We start from the raw sequence: 26,420 nt of genomic DNA, 5'->3' as shown, positions 1-26,420 counted from the left end.
GATGAATCAGGCTAAGTATTAGTTGTTGAGAACACTCAGAAATACTTTAAAATGTAGTACTTTTATTCCTTTGGACAAGTTATGTTATTGTTTTGTTTCTTATTTGGTTGAAATTCTGTATATGCTATGTCTTACCCGGTGAAAAATATGCCTTCATAGTGACTCTCCCCGCAGATCTGACCTGTAACTTAGTTTGTTGGCACCATTTACTTGTCTTCACACAGGCCAAACCTAAACCATAAAATAATAGTGCTCTTTTAACTATTTTTAAAGTACAGTATTACCACACTCATTACAATGTTTTCCTCTTTTTCTCACCAAACCAGGAAATGAATTACGAAATAAAACTCAGAACTCTAATGCAGTCAATTTTATTTTGACCAGGCGCTTTTCTTATTATGGTTGAATTTCAAAAGTAGCAAAAGGAAAGACAGTAAAGCCTTTGACAGCTCTCTTGTGGGGATGAGAAATTGCTTGCAGCCATAATTGCCTGACAATACACGATCCAGTGAATCTCTGCTTTACTCCGAGGGGAATGGGAACAATGTGCTGGAGGTGTCATCCATTTGCTTTTAATAACTTCCATAATGGGTCAGGAGCAGGTCAGTGCAAAAAACACTGTAGAACACATGTCCCTACGAACTCCACATTATTACGGCATTATTTAACCAAGTGTCAGACTAAGGAGGACGTTAACATTTTGACCAGTTTTATCTTTGTACCATCAGTTTTTCTGTTGAATATGAAAACAGTCATCACATTTCTTTAAAGGAGCACTATGTAACTTTCTGGTATTATGTTCGTCACCTTCTTGCCTCTATAGAAATGGCATTGCTCTGCTTGGAATGTTCCACAATATGACATTAAACAGATCTACCTTATATTTATTCAATTACGGGTGTTTCTATTGCGCAAAAATACCTAGAAAAACAGACATTCTGACTGGGAGATCTGACCTGTAACATGGTCTGGTTTGGTCTCCATGATGATAGAAAAGTTTAATGCCATACTGTGAAACATTCCAGACAAAACATTAACTACAGTGGCTGGCAAGTGCAAAATACTTTTACATTTCACAACACACATTAACAAGTTTGAAAAAAAATTTACATTTCATAAAAAACATTTGCAAATGCGCACACAAATTTACAAAACACGAAACACTTGTACAAGCGCTGAGACAAATTTACATGTGGCAAAAACACAAATACAAACCCCCGAAACTCAAAGACCTTTTTCACAACAGCCGGAAGTGCTGCGATGTAGGGTAAATGTCACTTCTGGTTAATGCTTTTCTATGGCAAAATCTCTGTGGAAATGTGTCGCCTCTTTTCCACCAGCTTCATAAATCTGCCCCATCACCAAATCTTCATCCAACAAGTTCCATAAAGAACATATTCTGTCCATGAAGAATTTTCCACAACTATCAAGGGAAGAAAGATGAAAGCTTAAAGGTGAACAATGACTAGCTTTAGTGAAGTACTGAGCAAAACTAATGTTATGGCCACTTTTTAAGACATTCCCTTTCTGTCAAGAATGTTTCTTGTTGATTTGTTTCGGGGCTTTGTATTTGTGTTTTTGCCACATTTGTCTTGGCGCTTGTACAAATGTTTATCGTGTTTTGTAACTTTGCTTTCTCTTTTGCAAATGTGTTTTATGAAACTTGGAATTTGTTTTCAAGATGTAAACATGTATTTTGAATGTAATTTTGTTCTCAAACTTGTTGTGAAATGTAAAAGTGTTTTGCACTTGCTGGCCACAAAGAAAAGCATTTGACGGACCCCTCCACCAGAAAAGTTACACAATGCACCGTTAAATGAAAAACATTAAAGGTATGTAACTTTTCTGGTGGAGAGTTCTCCATCTGTTTGTCTCCATTGTGATTTTCTTGCTTTGCCAAGAATATTACACAGTATGACATTAAACGTCTTATGGCATATGGCACCATCAGGCCAAGTTATAGGTCAGATCTGTGACAAGATGCTCACAGAGGCCATTTTTAGCAATAAAAACACCTGTAGTGAAATAAATAGCAGCTAGATAATGTTAATGCTGTACTCTGGAGCATAGTAATAACATCTCCACAGAAAGGTTACATACTGTATCTTTAACTTTGTGGCTAAATATTTTGTGTTAAAAGACAAACTGAAGTATCGAGAGGAGATTATAAAGTTTTGGGTGTGAATTAAAAACTTGTCCATTGAAGTAAAGCAGGCCCTCATCAGTATTTGGACTTCCTGCTTGGTGTCTCCATGTGAAATATGGCTGTTGAACTTGTATTGTAATTATGAGCGAGGTTAACTAGCCTCTGTTTCATGTCTCTACTTGGATGCTTTGTAGATTTGACCAGTGTTTTACCCCACCACGACTCTTGGCACGCGGGGACCTAAATGAGACGTTTCTTTGAATTACATCCTTGTTTTTCAGTATTCAGTTCCTGTTACATACATTTCTTCATGACCAGAGATGTCATATTTGACGGAGGTTGTTGCGGCCAAAGGTTTTTAGTTTCAGAGTGTTGATTAGCCCAAATTACAGAATACATTGTCTTTGCTACATAAAGTTTACCAGACACACGTCAAAAAGGTATCCAACTTCTTCAAACCTCTAATAAATATTAAAGATATGCAGCGATAATGCAATTCTACCATTTGGTGAAAAGATTTGTAACGAAATCATGTACTGACATTTTCATATTAGTTACATGTTGTATAACACAGTGGTCCCCAACCTTTTTTGCACGACGGATTGGTTTTATGTCCGACAATATTTTGCGGACCGGAGAGGGTTAGGAAGTGTGTGTGTGTGTGTTTTTAGACCTGGTTTTAGACCTGGTTTTAGTCATGGTTTTATACCTGTTTTAGACCTGCTTTAGACCGGTTTTAGACCTTGTTTTAGACCTGTTTTAGACCTTGTTTTAGACCTGTTTTAGACCTGCTTTAGACCTGTTTTAGACCTTGTTTTAGACCTGTTTTAGACCTTGTTTTAGACCTGTTTTAGACCTGCTTTAGACCTGTTTTATACCTTGTTTTAGACCTTGTTTTAGACCTGGTTTTAGACCTGTTTTAGACCTTCTTTTAGACCTGTTTTAGACCTTCTTTTAGACCTGTTTTAGACCTTGTTTTAGACCTGTTTTAGACCTTGTGTTAGACCTGTTTTAGACCCGTTTTAGACCTTGTTTTAGACCTGGTTTTAGACCTTGTTTTAGACCTTGTATTAGACCTGTTTTAGACCTTGTTTTAGACCTGTTTTAGACCTGTTTCAGACCTGTTTTAGACCTGGTTTAGTCCTGGTTTAGACCTGGTTTAGAGCTGGTTTAGACCTGGTTTAGACCTTGTTTTAGACCTGTTTTAGACCCGTTTCAGACCTGTTTTAGGCCTGGTTTAGTCCTGGTTTAGACCTCATTTAGACCTGGTTTAGACCTGGTTTAGACCTTGTTTTAGACCTGTTTTAGACCCGTTTCAGACCTGTTTTAGGCCTGGTTTAGTCCTGGTTTAGACCTCATTTAGAGCTGGTTTAGACCTGGTATAGAGCTGGTTTATACCTGGTTTAGAGTTGGTTTAGTTCTGATTTAGTTCTGGTTTAGTTCTGATTTAGTGGTGCAGCCCATGTGGCGTACGGGACGGGGGACGTTCCGCACAGCATAGGACGGGTGGGGGGACTTCAGACGGTCCATGTGGGTTCGTGCATTCGCAGCTCGGTACCAAACGACCCACGGCCCAGTATTGGTCCCAGGCCCGGGGGTTGGGGACCCCTGGTATAACAGATATTTAGGTTTCATTTTCTGCATTATTTAATGTTTTTATTTTAGCGCAACTTAATATATCACAGGCTACTCCTAGAAAAAGCCCTTATTTTTATTATAATAAATCGCCCTGGTTGCACTAGAGGGTGAAAGGAGCCTGCTCCCACTGACGCATGAAGCAAGTTAAATGGGGCTAACAACAATAGCTGCTAACTTCAAAGTTGACATGCAAAACCAATTTGAGCTCGAGTAGACTGGATTTATTAAAAGATTGACTTGGCAGGAGACAACATTACGAGTTAAGCCTGATTTGCAACATCAGAATAAGCTTCCATTTTAACATAAATATACAAAATGGCCAAAATAAGTCTTCCGAAGGATTGTTTGGTTTTGGTGAAGACCAAATATTTGATCATAGTTAAACCCAAAATGGTCAATTTAGCAGAATATATGTGCGCTTCCTCTGAATCTTACTCAAATTTTTACTCAAAGTTTTACCACTATTTTGAGAGATTTGGCCCCACTCCAAACTTTGACTGAAAATTCTAACAGCATCCATCAGTTTCATTCATCTCATGCCAAATCATTAACTCCTCTCTCCCTCAGCTGTTCTCATGTGGTTTTGACACAGTTGTTGTTTATTGAAGCTGCTCGTAAACAGCCTACAAAGCTGACAATGATAAAACAGAGCAAATTGTCCATCTCCCCTCCGCATGCTGAGCTGAGTACTGCAAATACAGCTTCCATATGCGGTACTGTGTCTGTGATTCAAGGCATTATGTCATGGCTAGATATCTGAAAGAGCGCTCAAATACCCAGTAGAAGAAAAGAGGGACTGTGCAAACGGATCAGAGAAACACTACATTCAGACAGGCAGGAAGAAGATAGGGCACAAGGGACCAGCTGTGTCTGTGCCTTCTGGTCAATTTCAATGGACAATCAGAGAGAGAATATACTGCGTTACATCGGGCAGTGTATAGATAGACTACAGAGGCTATTTGTGTAACATTTATATAAAACTGTACCTGCCCCAGAATAGTTTCCAAGCATCAGTTTAACTCCTACTTGAGTACTGTATTTTCTGCACTACAGGGCACACTTAAAAGCCTTTAATTTAATCAAAAAACGACTGCACGCCTTATAATCCAGAGCACCTTATATATGAATTTATTGAGGTGTCTCAGTACCACTTTAGTAAACTACAAAGCCGCACCACTTGCAGCATTACAACTCTCGTAGTCAAGAGCATCGCAGAGTAATACATACTGTGATTCCTTTTAATATCAAAATGTACCTGTCAAGAGACACACTTACATCACCCACTTTAAACTCAAGGCTGTTATAAAGTTAAAGTGCGAGCTGCGTGGGAGCAGTGGATGAGAGAAGGCGAACACACATTCACCAAGACAGGGAGACAGCGCCGAGCAACTTATGCCACGATCTGCCAACGGATCGTGGACACCTGGGCTAAGGATCAGTATCAACTGTGGTCCGAGCTTTCACCAAGACCCGAATCATCACTAAACTGCCAGGGAACAGTAACCACACTGACTCGGATAATGACGAGAGGGATGCGGACGTGCTGGACACCGTCATCGCCCAACTGTTTGAACAATTATGAGTTATTGTGAATACACTAACAATTTAGCATCTCAGACAGTTTTTTTTTTTTTACACACAATTACACAAAATTGACTCTTGTGAGTTTTAAACTACATTATAATGCTGTTACTTTCTCAAAAACATACCAGAAGTTGTGTTTTGATTCACACATGTTTGAGTCATCCTGGTTTGTTAAGTCTGTTTACATCTCCAAAGCTCCAAAGCCAAAATGCCCAGTTCCTCCTTGTGATGTCATGTAGTGGTAGTTTTCAAGTTAAAGCTGAAATCATCAAATTATTATAGTGAAGGTGTATGAATTTTAAAAACACAGTGGTGCGTTCCCTATGTGTTTTCTGTTAGAGACAAGAACTCAGCCTAACTATGCAGGGTTAAAAATGTGTGAACGAAACAAAACACAACTATGTTTTTGATGAGGAAACAACTTTATACCATAAATCAGAATGTAGCGTAATACGGGCCCTTTAACTAATTTCTTGGACCCCACTTTGTACTTTTTTTTCTACCAGAACTTCACCCATTCACTAAAACAAGTGATTTTATAAAGAATTAGATGGCCTTCAAGTAATTGCAGCATTTTTACCATTGCGAGATAGTGCCAGCGCCTTGGCAGAGGTTGGTAAACTGTATGAGCTTTGCATGATCTTCGCTAACAAAATTTAAAACCAATCTGAAAACAGAAGACCTTGGTCCAGCAGAAAGTAAAGGAGAAGATTCAAACACTCATACTCCGACCTTATGCTCGCTTATTGAATCAACTCAGTTTGCATTTTCAGAAAATCGGGTTAAGTTTCAGACAAGTCATGTAAACCCTCCTGACCGCTTATAATATCCAGATGATACGGCAATGTGGTCTAAATTTGTAAGCGCGGGGCATCAATCAGCTCTCGATGCGCGGTGGAAGTTCATAAATAATCCAATACGTTTTAGAATCTTGCCCAAAAGTAGCTGGTCCCACGCTCCTGCTCTCCACATCTCCTCTGGCCCACCTTGGCGCACCGATTTGGGCCACTCAAGTGGATTTACACGGCTAATTTATGCGCACCTTTTCTGTCATACACGCTTTAAAACGCCACAGCGGTCCGGGTGGGGTTAAATACGAGGCCATATTGAAAAGGGGGGCTCTATGTGTTATGGGACCAGACCAGAAAGCTGCTAAAACATATGAGCCTTCCTGGATGTAGTAATGGGAAAAAAGGTTGGGGCTTCAGGAAGTTGTAAATGTCACCAGTGATTCCTAATTTCTTGCCCTGCTCTTCCTCCATGGCGTGGGCTGGAGAATGGACGCATATTCAATCTGGTTTTGGAAGCTGGGAGTTTTGTTACACATACATAAGTTTTGCCGTTATAGGTTTTATACTGAGACAATTCATGTTTCAATTCATGGTGCAGTCTCAAAGTATGTTTTTGTATACAAATTACAAGGGTATGTACTTTAAATGATGCCATCAGTCATTTTTGTGTACCGTATTTTTCGGACTATAAGTCGCTCTGGAGTACAAGTCACACCAGCCAAAAAATGTGTAATGAAGAAGAAAAAAACATATATTAGTGAAAATCAGAGACCAGGAACTGACATTTCCTCTTGAAAGGCAAGTAATAGTAATAAAAATAGAACAGAGAATGACAGGCTGAATAAGCGTCTAGTCTGTTAACGTCACATATGAACAGTTCTTCAGATAACTATAGCATAAAGAACAGAACATAAAGTTTACCAAACTCTCCATCTCACTCCAAATCACTAAATCCATTGAATTCTTCATCCTCAGTGTCACTTCTGTAAACGGAGCGTTGCTTCCTCTTCTGCGTAGCTGTCATCAAACTCAGCATCAATTTCAGTTAGAATTATTCCGGCCTTTCTGAATCCTGACATGATGGTTTCGGTTGTCATTGAAGTCCAGGCTTTGTCGATCCATCCAGTGACTTCCAGGAAAGTTGCATGGTACATCCTCCCAGTTGCCGTGAAGTTGTGTTCTCCATCCCTGCTTTCCGCCAGTCCTTCACAAGTTCCTCGCTCACTCCAAACTGCTGCTCGATTACTGTTTTCAGCTGAATATTTCGCTACTTCCAGCAGAACAGCTGCTCTTTCTGCAGGAGACATGCGCAGTAGAGTGTGACGTGACAGTGGTACAGGAGTAATAGTAGCAGCAGATACTGACTCACAAGACTAGAGCTGTCAGTGTGAAAATTTTAATATACAAGTCGCACCAGAATATAAGTTGCAGGACCACCCAAACCATGAAAAAAAGTGTGACCTATAGTCCAAAAAATACGGTAATATAGGATCTTTAAATAACTGCAACCTTTAATTCTACCGATATTACCAATCTAACTAATGCTACAGCTATTACTATTCAGATGACAACTATTAAACCATTTTTATACTTTCAGGTTCCTATATTAATACTATAAAATATATTCAATATGATGAACAGTAAAACAGACTTTATGAAGAAATATGGTTCATTTCAATGACTGCCACATTGCAGTTCCTCCATCTGGACTGAGTTGGTTTAAGCGAATGTTTGGGAATTACACCTTTATTTTAATCCTGGTTTTAGTGCCGTGGTGGTGGAGGTGGGTTTTCAGCTGTAGCTCATAAAAGCCTGTCCTGCTAAACCATTTTATACCAGGCCCACAAAGCTTTTAAACACCAGCATTAGGCTAAATCATGTGTGGGGGGGTGATGGAGGTCAGGTCTGCTGAGTTCAGCTGTGAGAGGCTCCATCTCCATTATGTTAGTAATATAAGTTCAATTTTCTACTCTGCTGTATTAGTTTTTTGGCAGTACTATAGTCACTCAACTCTAAATGCGCACTGTTGACTAATATTACAGCTATAGGTACTCCTTACCTAGCCTGATTTATCAGCCAGTTTAACTTCATGGAAACAGTCTGACCTCGCAGCATTAGGATTCATTCGTTCGACAGTAGGCAGGTACTTTTTTATTTAACCAATCGCTGCTATTTGGTCGTGATGTATGTAATGCTCTGGAACGCTCAGTGGTGTCCAAGTAATTGCCGGCACAACAGCAAACAAAGCAGAGAGTGAACATGTCTGTCAACGATCATTGTCATTTCTGTGAGATGAACTTGCGAATTAAAGGTGCAATAAAAAATGCAAAGTTTATATTTGACAAAGGAAGTCCAAAGGGAAATAGCGTATGCAGTCTGCTATGGCAACTCAGGTTGGTTTAGCTCTTCGCTGATTGGCCGGTGTGCTGTCTACATCTTCCGGGTTCTTCCAAAGCGTCTAGTGTTCTCCTGATTCTTGACCTAGTCGCTGGAGAGAAATGAAATTGCCTGTCTACCCCTGACCATGATCCTGCCTTTTTTTTCCTTAACAATAAAGCCCCAACTTTTAACTTTTTAGCTAAATATAGGCAAAAATAAAAGCATATTTCTTGTCATTTTGGATGTTTTTATTGCATCTCCACAAAACTATCTCTTTGGCCCGTAGGAGGGACTCTTCCAGATTGTTTCCTTGAAAAGGTTCTTACATTGGCTGTAATATTCTACAGTATGATTAAAAAACCACATCTATCTCCATAGAAAATGTTCCAAAGTATGGTTTTAACCTTTTATTTATATGGAATCAGGTGACGTACCAACCAGAAAGTTCCAGGGGTTATCATGTTTGGCTCATAATTATAGATTGAACTTATATAATATACTGTATAATATATACTTTGATGTTTCTTCTCCCGTCCCACTCCTAACATGTGTGAAATAACATTGCACTGTGTAATTCCTCCTCACATTTCTTAGATTATTATTGTTCAGATTTACAGAAAACACCTCCAGCCATGTTGTGTCCACTCAGCGTCACTCATACACATTCATTTCCTCCTGGCTGTTGTGTTTTGAACTCAGATTCACTGGTTTATTTATGGTAGCTGTACACTTGCGAACGTGAGAAGGATTTTGAGTCAAAGCAAATAAGCCAGAGTCATGGATTAGAAAGGTTTGTGGGGCATAATTTCTGTGTAAGCTCATAAAAACCAGCACTTCCACACCACTGGTACCGCTAAACACACTGGGGGTAAGTGAATACAGTAGATGAGTTAGTCTCTGGGGTTTACTCTGTCCACAAAACCCAACATTCAATAGTTTTATGGAAGAATTTCTTGCTAAAGACTGGACAGTATCTCACATCAGAAAACCCACTCAGCAAGTTGCAACTTAGTATTTTTACTTGTACACATACATTTATATAATTACTGTATTTTCCGGGCTATTAGACACACTCTTAAGCCTCTAACCCCATCAAAAAATGACCACACGCCCGCAATCCAGAGCGCCCTATACACGAATCCACTCAGGTGTCCCAGCACGACTTCAGTAAACTACAAAGCCGCACCACCCGCAAAAACACGCAAACACGCACAGAGGAGACAGTGACCTCACAGCGAAACAAACCCGCAGACACACTCATCACTCCACACCGACGAGAAACGTAACGGAGCAATGAACTGAAAAAAACGAGTGCAATGTGTCACTTCTAGACACAACTGAACAACTGAGTCAGTGCGAACATGCCGACAATCCAGCGGTCCCAGACAGCACCCTCCCTACACGCCACAACTGAACAAAGCCCAGAGTCACCGTGAACGCGCCAAACAAAGTCCCACTGACCCATCCAACTGTTGTGTTTTGATTAATGTCCAGTGCGGTTTATTTGTGAAAAAAGTTTGAAAATAGACCATTTAATGACAGTGCGTCTTATAATCCAGAGCGTCTAATAGTGGAAAATACGGTATGCCTTATTTGACACCAGTCTCTTGCTATTTTTTGCTTCTTATTTTGAATTTATTTCAACTGTTTTGTTAATGTAATGTATTGTGATGTGTGAGCTAATAATTTCCCTAAGTCTAAACAACTAAGCATAGTCTTTATATCGGTATTCACCTTATTATTATTTATATTTTTCATTTATATCTATTTTGTGCAGCGTTACAACATTTTTGCTTTTTTTATTTTCATTTACCAGTTGTCTCTGGACAGCACAGTCAAGAGGATGACAAGAGGTAGAGCGTAAAGCAGGGGTGTCCAAATTTTTTTCATCAAGAGCCACATATCTAAACACAAACGAAGCAGAGGTCTGATCGAGGGCCGTAGACTGGTGCTCAGTACAGTGAATAATTGAAATATGTGCATGTTTAAACACGTTAGAATGAGCCATCAGTCTTTATTCATGCTAAGATTCTTAAAAACCAGGAAATTACATTAAACAGACACTGCATTTCATACAATTTATAACAATGTATTTGTATTGTAGCTGTTGTGTTTAATACTCAATGCTCAATATTCCTAGATTTTTACTACTATATCCACTTCAATATATGAAAGATGGAACAATATATTTTTGGGGTCAGTATTTATCATGTGTACATTTTCTTTGCACTACTGGGAAATTTGTGGTTATTTTTTGGCTATACAATAAGATTTATGCTGTAAAAGGTAATTTTTTTTTGCTTAAAGCTTTTTTAAGTATATGTTTTATATTCAAGCCATCCTATTAGTAGATAATGCTCACTTCATATAGTTGATATCGTCTGTATGTATATAAAATGTAGAATGTAGAATGTAGAAGTAAAAATAAAGAAAACTTAATTTGATTTTTTTTTTTTTTTTTTTAAATAGTGACAGGCCTAGTAAAGCCCACTAAATCAGTGTAGAATCATAATGCAGTTTTCACACATTTTTGTGCTGGTAGGTCTGTCCGCTGCTCTGTTGTGATTAGACTGTGTCAGACCAGCGCATTCCTCTGGGTGTAATTCAAAGTAATTATGTGGTTTTTGATTCGGTGTTTGATTGCAAGGCGGATTTGAAGTCCTGATTTGAAGGGCACAGGGATTTTATAGTCTTTGGAAAGTGGAGGTTAAATGCCTGAATGATAGCCCTGCTGCCTTGTAAGATGCATTAAGGGGCACCAGTGGGTTGGCATAAGCGCGCACTGTACTGTTTTACTGTTCGCCTTTTGCTCCGTGTTTCAGAATGAGCCTGTTAATACACTATACCTATCAGTATTGGACCTGAAAATATTTGTGTATATTATATATTTTGTGTGATTCTTCCAAATAAATTTTCAGAATGGGATTTAAAAACATGATCTGAATGTTAAATAGGAACTGAAATTTGATTCAGTAACTAAACTTTGTCCTTCTTTCGTGGCCACTATAACTGTATTTCATTCCCTGCACCAACTGGTTGATGTATTTCTTCAGATAGTAAGAGAGAACAAAGCAGACGAGTAGAGAGAGTGATGGAGACATGGGACAGAAAGAAAGAGAGAGGAGAAAGTGAGAGGGAGAGAGGAAAAGAGGTGGAGGTAGAGAGATGCAGAGACAGAGTGGAAAAGTGTCAGAGGTAGAGAGATTAGAAAGAGATAAGAGATAGATAGAGGGAAAGAGAGAAGGACAGAGAGAGGGAAAGAGGTGGAGTTAGAGAGATTAGAAAGAGATAAGAGATAGAGAGAAAGACAGAGTGGAAAAGAGTTCGGGATAGAGAGACAGAAAGGAAAAGTGTTGGAGGTAGAGCGATTAGAAAGAGATAAGAGATAGATAGAGGGAAAGACAGAGACTGGAAAAGAGGTGGAGGTAGAGAGATAGAGAGACAGAGAGGAAAAGTGTTGGAGGTAGAGCGATTAGAAAGAGATAAGAGATAGATAGAGGGAAAGACAGAGACTGGAAAAGAGGTGGAGGTAGAGAGATAGAGAGACAGAGAGGAAACTGTGGAGGTAGAGAGATGAGAGATAGATAGAGAGACAGACTGGAAAAGAGGTGGAGGTAGAGAGATAGAGAGACAGAGAGGAAACTGTTGGAGGTAGAGAGATGAGAGATAGATAGAGGGAAAGACAGACTGGAAAAGAGGTGGGGATAGAGAGATAGAGAGACAGAGGAAACTGTTGGAGGTAGAGAGATTAAAAAGAGATAAAATAGATAGATGTAAAGAGGGAAAGACAGAGTGGAGAAGAGGTGGAGGTAGAGAGATGCAGAGACAGAGAGGAAAAGTGTTGGAGGTAGAGAGAGATTAGAAAGCGATAGATAGAGGGAGAGACAGAGAGAGGAAAAGAGGTGGAGGTAGAGATAGATTAGAAAGAGATAACAGATAGACAGACGTAAAGAGGGAAAGACAGAGAGAGGAAAAGAAGTGAAGGTAGAGAGATAAGAGATAGATAGATAGATAGAGAGAGGGAAAGACAGAGAGAGGAAAAGAGGTGGAGGTAGAGATAGACAGAGAGAGAGAGAAAGTGTTGGAGGTAGAGAGATTAGAAAGAGATAAGCGATAGACATAAAGAGGGAAAGAGAGAGAGAGGAAAAGAGATAGAGGCAGAAAGAGAAAGGAGAAAGAGGTAGAGAAATGGAGAAAAGCCGACATAAAGACAGAGTTTCACAGTGGTGCCTTGAAAACTAAACGGTTACATGTAAAGCACAGTAAGCCCCGTGTGTGCCAAGAGCTGTCCATCTCACCAGTTGTTTTCCTCTGTATTCAGAAGAATTGTCCCTCCCGGGGACACCTGGCTCTCTCCCCACCTCCACAGAGCAAATGTTCACTTGGCTCAAAACACCAGATGTTATGAAAGCCTCCATTGAAGCTCCTTTTCAAGCCCTTTTCTCATAAAGGATTTGGAGCGGACGACTATAGGCTGAAAATGTCCGCCGTGATAGCTCTGTTGACCGAAGTATGTCATCTGATTTACATGTTTCTCTCCGTAACTCCTAATAAAACCAAAACACCAGAGTTCAGCGTGACATCATGCGCTCCCGACTGTGACCCCGCTTGTTTGTATGCGCTGCAACACAGACCTACAAGTACAAATGTAAAAAAAAAAAAATACCTGTCATCCTGGGTTTAAAACTGAATTCATTGCTGTTGACGTTTCCAGGAATAGTTGCCAGCCCCTGAACTGGACTCAAGTCTACAAAAAGAGACTTAAGAAATACAGCTATGAACATGAGTGATGACTGTGGCGTCTGGGTCAGATTTTTGGCTTATCTTTACCATAGCGAGATACTGGACGGGTACGGTTTTGAAAGGCAAATTGAGCTGTATTTATCACTTTACTGTCTACTTCAGGATCCAATATCCAGAAAATAAAATTGAAACTTAGCCAAGAAAAACACACATTTACATTGAATGCAAAATGCACCAGTGAGCTGCAGAACTGGAGTAACAAAATTGCAGTGCTCTTGACTGTTTGCCATTATATTCAGTCTAAACTAGCATGTGTGAAGCTGTGAGGGCGCTGCTGGCTCTGTGCCCTGTTTGAAGCACATTGCATTGAAGACCTTTATTGATTGGCCAGTGTGCCAGACCTGGAGCTCAGAGATTACTCCCCCCACCATCAAAAATCTTACACACACACATATACACACAGAGAGCAGGTCCTCCCTCCTTCCTCCTCCTCCTCTCTTCCCCTCATCTCACCTCCTCCCCCTCCTGTTCGCAAGTTAGTCCTGGAGATCAGAGCGAGGAAAGCCCAGAGAGGAGAAAGCAGCACAGTGGAGCATCTCACCCCAGAGGCACTGACTTTGGGCAGGCATGGAGCTGGAATTTTCACCCTATCACCTCCTACTGACCGCCCTACTTATCCTGGTATTGTACTCCTGTTCATCCAGCTGCATTTATCAGTTTTGTTGTTTGTGAATTATTGTCAGTTTTGATTTGATTTGAAGTTATTTAATATTAGAACACAATATGCATGCTGTTGTGAAACGGTGCAGTCATGTGTGTGTGAATTTCACCAACTGATTTTTGAAAACTGACCGCTTTTATTCCTTTTGAGTCTTTGCTTTATACTCCTGTCACCTTTGTTTCTCGCTCCACTGAAGGACATCTTAATTATACTAAAAGTTTTCATCCATGTTTTCGATATTATTTTCAGGAACTCTGTCTAACATTTTGTGCAAATTTTGGTTTTAATCCTGTATTGTGTGAACCCACTGTCTTATTGATTTAGCACAAATCATGCCATTTCAAATTATATATCCAGTGATTCTTAGGCTTTTATCGTAAATGATCTTAAAACATTCACTCTATTTATTCAGACTTGGGACTGGGACTGTAAGTTCAAACCACTGATTTGAATAAACAAACCATTTATTACAAGTTTAAAGCTGCACTATGTAACTTTTCTGCTTTAGATCTGCCTACTGCTTCTCTTCATGGAGATGTTATTGCTTGGCCTGGAATCTTCCAAAGCAAGGAATTAAGCTGATCTTGCATTTATTCAATTACAGGTGTTTTTATTACAGAAACAAAAACCTGCTTTCTTATCCTGAGTGGGCTTGCCTCTCTACAGATCTGACCTGTAACGTGGCCTGGTGGCTTTACACACTTGTCGCCATAGAAGAGTTTAATGGTCCTATTTTACATCCACTTGACTCTTATGAGCTTTAAACCTTGTTATAATGTTGTTACCTAATCATACCCGAGTTATGTTTTGTTTTATTCACATGTTTTAGTCTATGTCTACATGTCCAAAGCTCAAAATGCTCTGTTCCACCTTGTGATGTCATGAAGCCATAGTTATCAAGTTAACAGACACCTCTCACCTTTGTCTAGGCCAGATTGGCAATTCCAGAGCTGAAATTATCCAAATGATTCTAGTGAAGGCATATGGAGTTTCAAAACAAAGTAGAGCACTTTCTGTATTACCACATGTCATCACAAGGTGGGACTGAATTTTTTCCGTTTGAGAGAAGAGCTCAGCCTAAATATGCAGGTTTTGTGGGTTAAACATGTTTGAATGAAACAAAACACAACTCCAGGTATGTTTTTGAAAAGGAAACAACATTATAACAAACCAGAAAATAGCGTAATATTGGTCCTTTAATGCCATACTAAAACATTCTTAACATAAATAATCTGGATAGAGCCAAGCAGGTGTTGGAAAGATTTACGTATTTTAATGGAGATGTTATTGCTTAGCCTTGTCTTGCTCAAAAATACAGTAATTCTCTTGACTCTCCACAGATCTGACCTGTAATGTAGCCTGTAGTTGTCTCGCTTCAAGTAGATAGGTTAAACTCTACCAGGGATCATTCTAGAGAAGGCCATAACATCTCTATGAAGACTAGCAGGTGACGGACTTTCTACTACAAACTTTACGCAGCACTCCTTTAAGCAAAGCCTAAACTTTCACATGTAGTTTTACGTGATGATCTTATATTAAAGCCACTGTCCAATGACCAGTGCTCTGTGTGATGGATGTCCCACACGACAAGGGATTGAGCAGATGTGCGAATATCGTGTGTCCTGCCAACTGAAAAGGCCATCCACGTTTTGTATATTGACACAGTCTGCAAAAGAAGGCACCGGGTTTCACATTTCTATTCAAGGAGTTTTCCATCTCTGAGCAAAATGTCCCCATAGCCTCCACTTCTGACAGGTGACTGCAATCGCCTCTGTCCATCAGGATAACGTATAATACTGAGATCACTGGGGCTTTTGTCGTCCGCTCATTTCCTCTACTCCACTTGATGTGATGGGTGACAGCCAAGGGGAGATTCGGGAGGCATGTGCTACTTAAAATCATAAAAGCAGCCCCAGTGTCTTTGGAGAGTTAGGCTGGATATTCAGAAAACTAGGGCAAAACTGAGCCGTATCCAAGAATGTGACCTGAGAGACTGGAGTTGAGTTAAAGGTTAAACGTTTTCATTTAGATTATGCAATTTTGGAAAGAGTGGAATTTTAAGGTGAGTGTATTTTGGTACAGATTTTCATATGAGAAATGTTATTGCACTTTTTTTTTCAATGGTTTGGTGAAGCACTGCACAATATATTACGAAAACATTGCAATTTGTTGGATCGCAAGACAAAACAACCCAAAGTTCTATATTTGAACAGTTTAACTCTTTCCCCCTTGGACGCTGACTATTAACAACCCATACATGTATTACTAGGGCTACTCATAGAGCATAACTGCATAAAAGAAAACAGACTTCTACCAGTGATTATAAATGATTTTCACACTCACAAACTTTATGAAACAGACATATTTCTTATTTCTAGAAACCTTACACTCTGAACTATTCATTTATGGATGTTTAAATGTGATTCAACTCATTTACAGGTTTATAACAGCTCACTGAAAATTAGAGTTTACCTGGTCAGGTGCAAAATCGAAAACAAAAAAGTACATTCAGCATCTGATATTTGCATGTTCTGAGTACTATATTCATTAAAAAAATATATATATATATTTGTCAAAGGGTTTTAAACAGTATAAAAATCACTTTCTCCAGAATTATCCATAAATTATGTCCGCTCCTCATTTCCAGAAGCTACAATCGTGTTCGATTAACTTTGTAAAAAATTGCTGAAAATGTATCCTTGAATCCTATTGGTCAGCCTAGCATGAGTTGTATTGGGCCCCACCTATCGTAGCCTCTGTTTACATGTGAAAAACTCAAACTGTTTCTAATGGTTGTCAAATCACGTCTTTAGTGATACAGCGGAGGTGTCAAAACACGTCATTAAGGATACAAGGGGGGTCATCAAATGTCGTCTTCATGGGAAAAGAGTTAAGCGAAGTGTTTTTTGGTAAATAAAATGGTCAAAAAAGGCAGATGTTCTTAATAATTTTCCTTATTAAAGGCTGTATAGAGGATTTTCCAAGGAAAGAGAAATAGAGTGACTGTTTGTGCTTTTTCAAATGTTGAGCATGCATGACACCACCCTCCCGTCCTTCACAGCTCCCTAAGTAAAAACGCCTCATCCCGCCTCCTCCTTATGCTAGAAATCATGCTTGTTTACAGCCGGTGCGCGTTCAGAATTGCTGAATGAATTGCTCTTGAAGTTACTTGTCCTGAAGTAATTTAGCCACCAACGCGTCAGTCTTTAGATCCTTCCTTTGCTTTAGTGCACGTCATCGCTGGAAGGAATCTCCAAGAATCACCTTAGTTTGGCTTCACTCCTTTTCCCCTTCTTTTCTTCTTTCAGTGACTTCAAAAATGAACTTTCTTTTGCAGTGAACTGGTCATGGATTCTTGTCTGCCATTGCAACAAACTTTGTGCTAAGCAATCTCCAAGAATCACCTTAGTTTGGCTTTGCTCCTTTTCTCTGCTTCTTTCAGCGACCTCAAAAACTGACTTTCTTTTGCTGCTACCTGGTCGTGGATTCTCATCTACCATTGCAAAAAACTTTGTGCTAATTGCAAGGACACTACAGTTCAAAAAATCCACTAAGGTAAACAGAGTCTTGCATGTGCAGAATGGGCGAGAGGCGTATGAAAACCACGTAATCCCAGCACACCGGCGAGTTAGAAACCCTAGAAACGTAGGGAGTTTGATTGACAACCTAACAGATAATAGATAATGAGGTAGCCTTGTTATCTATGGCCCACGATTTTCACAGCTGATGGATTTTCTTTTTTTTTTTAGAAGGCTGCTGCATCTCTATAATGCTATTTTGAACTTTCATTGACAATCTGAAACAAAAAAATCCTCCATACAACCTTTAAGTCTCACACTAGACTTGGGTTGGTCTTGGTTTGTCTGTTTTTATGTGGACCTGGTTTGACTAATAAATGAATGCATATTTATTTTTGCTTTAATTTAACTATACTTGTGCCAAAAAGTTTAATAAAATATCATCTTCACAATACAGAATATCATCGAATATCGAATATCACGTCTTTTTCATCACATTGTGCAGCCCTAGTTTGATGGTTGCATGTTTTACTAGAACCCTCTTCATATCCTCTTTGCTCACCACAGCCTGTTCCTTATTGTCAATTACAAGAGCAGTAACTTTTCTTACTGGGGTCTATATAAGCTAGTGACCTGCCCTCTATAATGTGCAGTTATTGGCTCTTAATTTGACATGTGTTTTGCCACACAAGATGTTTGGTTCAGTTCAATTCATTTCACTTATCTAAGCTTGGGAGTGACGCAGAAACTATTAAGGCATGTGTTTAGTTGTATATGATTTGTTGTTTAATATAAGTGCTTGCAGTCAACTTTGCAGCAGAACCTCGTTTAATTTAACATTACAAAAATAAGTTGTTTTTTACTGTTGGAGCTCATTGTTTTGGTTGGAATCATTATACATTTTTGGTTTGGAGCATATTTAGAGGTGTGTCCAGTTCTGGGGCAAATGCTTTTTCCATTGACCCATAAAATACTTGTGTTTATGGCATTAAAACCTCGAAGTATCTCTAGTAGTCCATCTAAAAATCACCAAAAACACAGCTACGCTTTGATTGAGAGCCATTTGGAAACTTAATATTGGAAAAATCATTAACTTTTGTAGCAAATGTAAAGTCTAGATTTATTATAACACATTTCGTTAACATTTTTTTCACACCTCGGCGCACTTATTGCCTAGCATCTTGATTCGAAAGGGAGGTCTGTTTCCCTGCTCGGTCCAGGCCAGTGCAAATAATTCCTGGAGGGTTAATAGCGGTTGGAGGTGGGACTTTGTATTGATGTAGACCATGAAACCATCCAAGTAGTTATCTGATACACTCAATTATTGAACGCAAACCCCAGAGGGACAGCTATCGGGACATGTGGAGCCGCATGTCAGGACTGCTCATCTGAGAACAATACTTTTACAGTCAGCCAAACAAGCTAACTCCTCTTTCACATCTACTGCTTCATCTGCCCCTCCTCTCCTCTCCCCTGGCTTCCTTAAACAGCCCCCGGGTTGTAATTGGGTGCAAAATTCGCTGATTGCTTTTCAAAGGAAGGTGGCGTGCTCAACATCGGCCCAGATTTCGGTTCGTGTTTATTTACAGAAGATCCAAACTTTGAAATAGTTGGCTCTGTGAAGAAAGTAGCGGCATGTTTGGCTGCATGCTTCAGTGGATCTGTTTAGAGCTTTATATCCTCTGCTGTGCTCTGGTGGAGATAGTAATACATTTTCTATATATACCTGCTTTTGCTTGATTATATTTTGGAAATGTTACTCTTACTGTAAGGTTTAATGGTCATATTCCTGCACAAATTGACTCTTGTGAGCTTTAAATCATGTCATAATTCTGTTACCTCATCAAAAACATATCTGGAGTTGTGCTTTGTTTCATTCACACATGTTTGAGTAATCTTTTATGATTGTCTGTGTTCATCTTCAAAGCTCAAAATGCTCTGTGTGAATGAAACAAAACACAACTCCTGATATGTTTTTGATGTGGAAGCAACATTATGACATAGATCAGAAAACAGTGTAATATGGGCCTTTTAATACATGTATTTTACTTTATTCCATTTATTAAATTACTATTTCTTTAGGAACATATCCGTGTTGTTTCTATTAGCGTTTCTGTGCAGCAATAAGTATGTACTATTACCATGGTATTAAGTATATAGCACTACAGCATCAGTATAGCAGTAACAGTTGTAGTAGTAGTTGTTGTGGTGGTTGTAGTGGTAGTAATGGCAATAGTAATATTTATCATAATGATATGTAGGGGCATTAGTTCAAATAGTATTTCTTTTTGTTGAGTGGATAAAAAAAAAAGTACAAGTAGAAAAAATATTTTAACTTGTAGCTTAGTTGTTGTAGTTGTTGTTGTTGTAGTAGTAGTTGTAGTAGCTGTAGTTGTTGTAGTAGTAGTTGTAGTAGTAGCTGTTGTAGTTGCTGTTGTTGTTGTTGTTGTAGTAGTAGTAGTAGTAGTAGTAGTAGTAGTAGTAGTAGTAGTTGCTGTTGTAGTAGTACTAGTTGTAGTAGCAGTTGCTGTTGTAGATGTAGTAGTAGTAGTTGCTGTTGTAGTAGTTATTGTAGTTGTTGTAGTAGTAGTTGTAGTAGTTACTGTAGTTGTTGTAGTAGTTGTAGTTGTTGTAGTAGTAGTAGTAGTAGTAAATACATTGGTTATAGCTGTAATAATAGCTTCAAGTTGCCATAGTGACAAGAGTAAGTAATAGTAATAGTAATAGTAATAGTAATAGTAATAGTAGTTGCAGTAGTAGGTAGTAAGTACTAGGCTTCGATTCACAGCTTGTATTTTGAGTCCAAGTCTCATCAGCACTGACAGCCATTTATATCAGTCTACTTCTAATAATGTGAACTCTCCCCTGGCTTCCACCACCGCGACCCAAAGAAAACAATCCTAACAATATTATGGTTCGTATCTACTTTCCTCTCTGTGCTCCATTTATCTTCGAAGACAGGGTCCGCACAATGCCACGCTGCTGGGACGAAAGGTCAACATAGGTCAAACCAACTTCCTTACCCAATCCTGTAGTTTTACTGTAAAGGTCCTGTCAGTTCCATGGGCATAAATCTTCCCAGGAGCAGGTGCTACACATAAACTTGACAGACTAGACTTCCTTATGCGTTGTGTCAGAGGTGAGTGGGGTCGCCCTGAACATAGTTTGATAGTTTTCTGGAAGGACTATGCAAGTAAAAGTACTGCTCAATATATTCCCAATATATCTCCACTACACATGTTACTGGTACTATCAACGCTACAGTTATTTATTTATTTGGAGTCAGAGGCTATTGCAGTATGTGTCTCCAAATCTTCAGGAATTTAAGTGTTTTTGGAAGGAGAGTCTGGCACCTGCTTTGCTGAGATGTTCCACAATATATCTTTATTCAATTACAGATGTTTTATTGCTTAATTTTTTTTAAATGCATTCATATTGTTACTACTACTACTATGACTACTACTACTACCATTACTTACTTACCACTACTACTACTACCATTACTTACTTACTACTGCTGCTACTATTACTATTGCTAATAAAATATGTGAAAAGTAGTATGCCTATGGTAATTATACTATTACTATGTCTTCTGCCTGCCTAGCCTACCTAAAAAACAACAACAAAAAACAACAACAAAACAACAATTCACATTTAACAACAATCTGCTTGAATAAAAGTCAGTTTGTCATCTTAGGCCCCATCCACACTAGTATGTATTCGAGTTGTTTTCGTTGCGGATGCAGTGTTCATCCACACTAATCCGATGGAAAAACGGTTCCAGAGACGGAATGATCTGGTGCCGCCAACTCCCACGAATTCATGTGAGTACAGATCTGATCCGGCACTGTGTGGACGCCTGAAGATGCTGATACGCTGGCGAAGGTCTATGCGCCGTGAAGTAATTCACCGACAAAACACTAAGAGGCTAGAATATATGTCCATTTATATATACAGTCTATGCGGTCTATCTCTGAAAAGTTTCACATGAATCATCTCCAATGCAATAGAAGCACAGAACAGACTCACCATCAGCAGAACATCCCTCTGTCACAGAAAGAACACACATATTCCACTGAGTCGTGTCCTTTTTAATCCGACTGAAGCTGAATCAGCACACAATAGCGAGCTGTTTTTTGAGCACTTAGTTTATGCAAATTGGTCATGTGGTTTTAAGTTTTGTTTCTGTAAAACGTAAACAAATATGCGCAAAGCTGTGTGGATAGGCAAGGCTTGCAGACACAGAAACGACATGTCTGGATGCAAATCATTTCCGTTATGGTGACACGGTGATACGTTTCAGTGTAAACGTAGCCTAAATCTATTCAAATAATTGCTTTTCTCTGTTTTTGTATTTCTTTTTTTTTTATTTCCATGAAGACCCATGCCCATATCCTGTAGAGTTAAAATGCCATTGTCGAAAGTTCACAATAAAAGTGTTGGAACAATTTGCTCAGACATACAAAGCACAGTCATGGTTGTGCTAAAATCAAAAAGACAGCTATTGTTGGAGAGAGCTACTCAATTTTTTCTACAGATTTGGCTTTTACAGAAGAATGCCATTGTACCACATGGTATTGAAAAACATTCCTGCTGCCATGGAAGGTGAACAATTTGGTGCCAATGTTATTTTCACCCGCTCCGATTTGCTTTTGTAGGTTTTGGTCCATTAATCAACTCTAAAAGCATTCGTACCGCCTGTGTCCCTGAAAATACTGTCAACTATTTCTACTTTTTTGTTGTTAGAAAGCAAAATCAGCCATTTGCAGTTATTCAAATTGGTTACACAATGTTGCAGTGAAGTATACAGTTTTGTGAAATATTTTTATGCTCACATTTTAAACATGAATTAGATTACCTTAAAGATGACAAAAATAGTAGACCTTGAAAGTTGTAAAGCGAGAGAGAGAGTGAGGGAGTGAAAAAGGTGCAAATTGTCCTTGGGTCCACAAAATTCATCTTCTCCTAATATTGATTTTGGATCCTTAAGCATTACAAGTCATCTTTGCTGCCAAATACAGAGCTATGCAATTAACAGAGCCACACTTGAAAACGCCGTAAGTTTGGGCACTTGCTTTCTTCTTTAACTTTTGAAAGGAAAAAGTGTGAATTTTCATGCAAAGTTAGTTAATACAAACAATTTCAGAGCTGATTTCGATATTAAGGAAAAGACTATACTTAATACCGATACCACAAAGAAAATAAAACACTCATAATTTAGACAAGAGAACATTAAGCGTGCACTATGTAACTTTATCACCTGCTTGTTTCTGTGGATATGTCATGGCTCTGGCTGGAATGTTCCACAGTATGACATTAAACAGCTCTACTTTACATTTATCGGTCTGGTTTGGTCTCCATGAAGATAGAAAGGTTTTAATCCATACAGTACTGTGAAATATTCCAGACAAAGCAATAACCAATCTCCATGGACGATTTGGCGGACCCTCCACCAGAAAAGTTACACAATGCACCTTTAAATCATAGTACTTTATTTTGCCATATGTCAGTCCAAGAGCGTATACCGTATTTTCCGATTGGGCGCGCTCTTAAGCCTCTTACCCCATAAAAAATTACCGCATGCCCCACAATCCAGAGCGCCCTTTACACGAATCCACTCTGTGTCCCAGCACGACTTCAGTAAACTACAAAGCCGCACCACCCGCAGCACACGCAAACACACACGGAGCAGACAGCGACCGCACAGTGAAAAACACCCACAGCCACACTCATCACTCCACACTGACAAGGAACGTAACGGAGGAACGAACTGAAAAAGCGAGCGCAATGTGCCACTTCTAGACACAACTGAACAACTGAGTCACTGCGAACACGCCAACAATCCAGTGGTCCCAGACAGCACCCTCCCTACACGCCACAACTGAACAAAGCCCAGAGTCACCGTGAACGCACCAAACAAAGTCCCACTGACCCATCTAACTGTTGTGTTTCGTTTAAAGTCCGGTGCGGTTTATTTGTGAAAAGAGTTCAAAAAATAGACCATTTAATGACAGTGCGTCTTATAATCCAGAGCGCCTAATAGTGCGGAAAATACAGTACTTGTCCATGTGCTCTTATACTTGATCTGATACAGCTCAAGATCATTCTAAAACTATTCAGGAAAGGTTCATCTCTGTCCTGTGCTGTGACTTTTTTAGTATCGAGACTAGTTTTAGTATCGATTAGTATCTGATTTTTGTTTCTTTTGATAGCCCTCATTAATGGTTTTTAATGTTGTGTGTGTTTTTTTGTAGAGCTCCAGGACAGCCCGATCAGAAGAGGACAGGGACACTCTTTGGGACGCCTGGGGGTCGTGGAGTGAATGTTCTCGTACCTGTGGAGGGGGCGCGTCCTACTCACTGCGGAGATGTCTCAGCTCAAAGTAAGTCTATTCTATTCTATTTGATTTTGTGTGAATACAGTGTTTTGATGTTGGCACTCATGGCATATGTTTATTTGCCTAATTTCGATACACTCTTTATAAAATCTGTGTCACTTCTAGACATCCAAACTTGTAAGTAGAGTTCAAAAACATAAAACCATAGATTTAACCGTATTCTGTTAGAGATGACACTGATCACTTTTATTTTGATTACTTGATTATTTTTATATCTATTATTTTATATTAAATTTTAAACGTGTTTAATTATATATTATTTGAATTGATGCTTTGACAACTTATTTATTTGGGATTGATAAAGTATTAAGATTTTGACACTGCAGCTATTTCAAGTACAATTTAGGTAATATCAAAGGTTGAAATGTGGAGTACAAACTATTTAAATTGAATGCACCACCACATACTTTTTTCTTTTATAATTACTGCTACTTTTTACTCTAGGTTTGTTACTTTACTATAATCTGCAATGTTTAAAGATGCACTCTGTAACTTTTTGGCTGGGGGTCCGTCACCTGCTTGTTTCCATGGAAATGTCATTTCTCTGCATAGAATGTTCCACAGTTTGACATTAATCAGCTCTACCTTCCCTTTTTTCAATTACAGGTGGTTTTATAGCTCAGTAATACCTAGAAAAACTTTCAATTTGACTGTGAGCGGGGTTGCCTTTCCACAGATCTGACCTGTAACTTGGTCTGTTTTGGACTCCAAAGAAAGGTTTAAGGGCCTGTTTACACGAGAACTCTTGCGGGTAAAAATAACAAAATATTTTATCAGAAACGCCTTTCGTTTAGACGGTGATGGCGTTTTTGGGGCTTAAAAACTCAAAAATCTGAAACCACCCTCCAGAGTGGAAATCCAGAACACGCTCCGTCGTAGCGTTTCCGTCTACACTGCCCAAGAAGCAAAACTCTGGTCAGATCTGCTCACGTCGCATACACGTTTACGTCACATACACACAGTACACAGAAACAAACATGTTGGATGGCATGCATACCCAATCAAACCCACAGTTTTGTGTCACCATATGCACACAGATTTCCTCCTGAAAACGCTTGTCTAAAAATGGAATATAAAGTGAAAACGCGATGTCACTTTTGCGTCTTCTGTTCAGACCGTCATCATATAAACGTAGCCTTAATTTCATACTGTGAAACATTCCAGACAAAGCAATAACATCTCCAAGTGGTAAAGCATTTCAGGTACCCTCCACCAGAAAAGTTACACAGTGCACCTTTAACAAGCTATACATATGGCCAACATGTGCAACTTTGATTATATCATTAGAGTCTTAATAAATTGACTCGTCCCTCAGATAATTTGTAAAAGCCTGTTTGAACACCAGTCAAGGTAGCTCGCCCTCTTGTTTAGCTGAGAGGGAGCTGTTTTCCATTAGCGCACCATATGTTAGCTTAAAGTACCAGGAGAGGCTGGGGGAGAGGAGCTCCTTCACTTCTGGCTGTCAAATAAAAGCAGCCCTAGTCCCTAATAGTGCAAGTGAATCTCATCAATCGCCATGGTCCCGGGAGGTTGTAAGGGGAGTACACAGGATGCTCGCTAAATACTCTGTAGGGGTCAAACGATACCACTTACCCATCCACCTAGAAGCTTAAGCGCATGTCTTGAAATCATCTACAATAATCTGCTTTCTAATAATGGCAAAATCCATCACGATCACTGTCTCTCACCAAAGACGTTCTTGTCATTTCGAATAACGTTATCAGGACGAAGCTTTGAACTCGCCGTGCTTCGATACACCTCTCATCATCTAGGCTTAAAGCTAAAAAAATGTTTGGACCTTTTTATTCCTGTGCCAAAGTTGTGCATTTGACTTAAGGTTTCAAATTTAGCATGTCCTACAAGCTCCAAGATGAAAGCTGGATCCTCGCATACTCTGTGGTAGGAGTGTGCAAGAATATCGAAATACTGATAAACTGTGACACTGAATTTGGCATTACAGCATCGTTATTGTGGGTGGCTGTATTGATATATCACTAAGAGTGTTTTTTGGTATCTTTTAGTAATTTTTTTGTGACTGCACTGCAATTTTGTTGTTTATTTAGTGGAAGGAATGCAATAGACTTGACATATTCACAGTTTTGGTTATTAAAATAGATGTATTTCATATTAACTTTGCACAAGTAGTGGTTTAATAAAGAAATATTGTTACTAATCTAAACACACATACAGTATATATACATTTTCGCATGTATCACCATATCGTTATAATATTGTATCGTGTTATGAGGGACTTTGTGATTCCCAGCTCTACTGTATGGGCAAAGTGGGCAATTACAAAAGGATTTGAAGTAGACGAGTGGAAAAGAGTATGTTTTCCATAGAAATGTTGTCACGTTTATGGACTGGGAAATAGCTAGTGGGTGACTTCATCGGATTCCTGGATTTTACTGTTCCCAGAATGTACTACGCGTTGGTGAGAGGTAGCCGGCCAGCCACTGCCACTATAGTCACCTCTGTTTGAGCAGTAGCAGCCACAGGATCA

The 26,420-nt window shown here is 39.2% G+C and overlaps 1 protein-coding gene across 1 annotated transcript in view; it reads left to right on the top strand.

Annotated features, from left to right (window-relative positions):
• Positions 1–26,420, top strand: part of LOC110159324 (ADAMTS-like protein 1) — a 136,371-nt gene that overhangs the window by 86,697 nt on the left and 23,254 nt on the right. The window contains 1 exon segment of the mRNA XM_055156845.1: positions 23,775–23,902. Within this exon segment, the coding sequence (XP_055012820.1) occupies positions 23,775–23,902 (128 nt within the window).

This window comes from Boleophthalmus pectinirostris, unplaced genomic scaffold, assembly GCF_026225935.1.
Source record: "Boleophthalmus pectinirostris isolate CB_2022bp ecotype Guang Dong unplaced genomic scaffold, ASM2622593v1 HiC_scaffold_20, whole genome shotgun sequence".
NCBI lineage: Eukaryota > Metazoa > Chordata > Actinopteri > Gobiiformes > Gobiidae > Boleophthalmus > Boleophthalmus pectinirostris.
The sequence above is the reverse complement of the archived record's forward strand: the minus strand, read 5'-3'. Positions and strand labels throughout refer to the sequence as shown.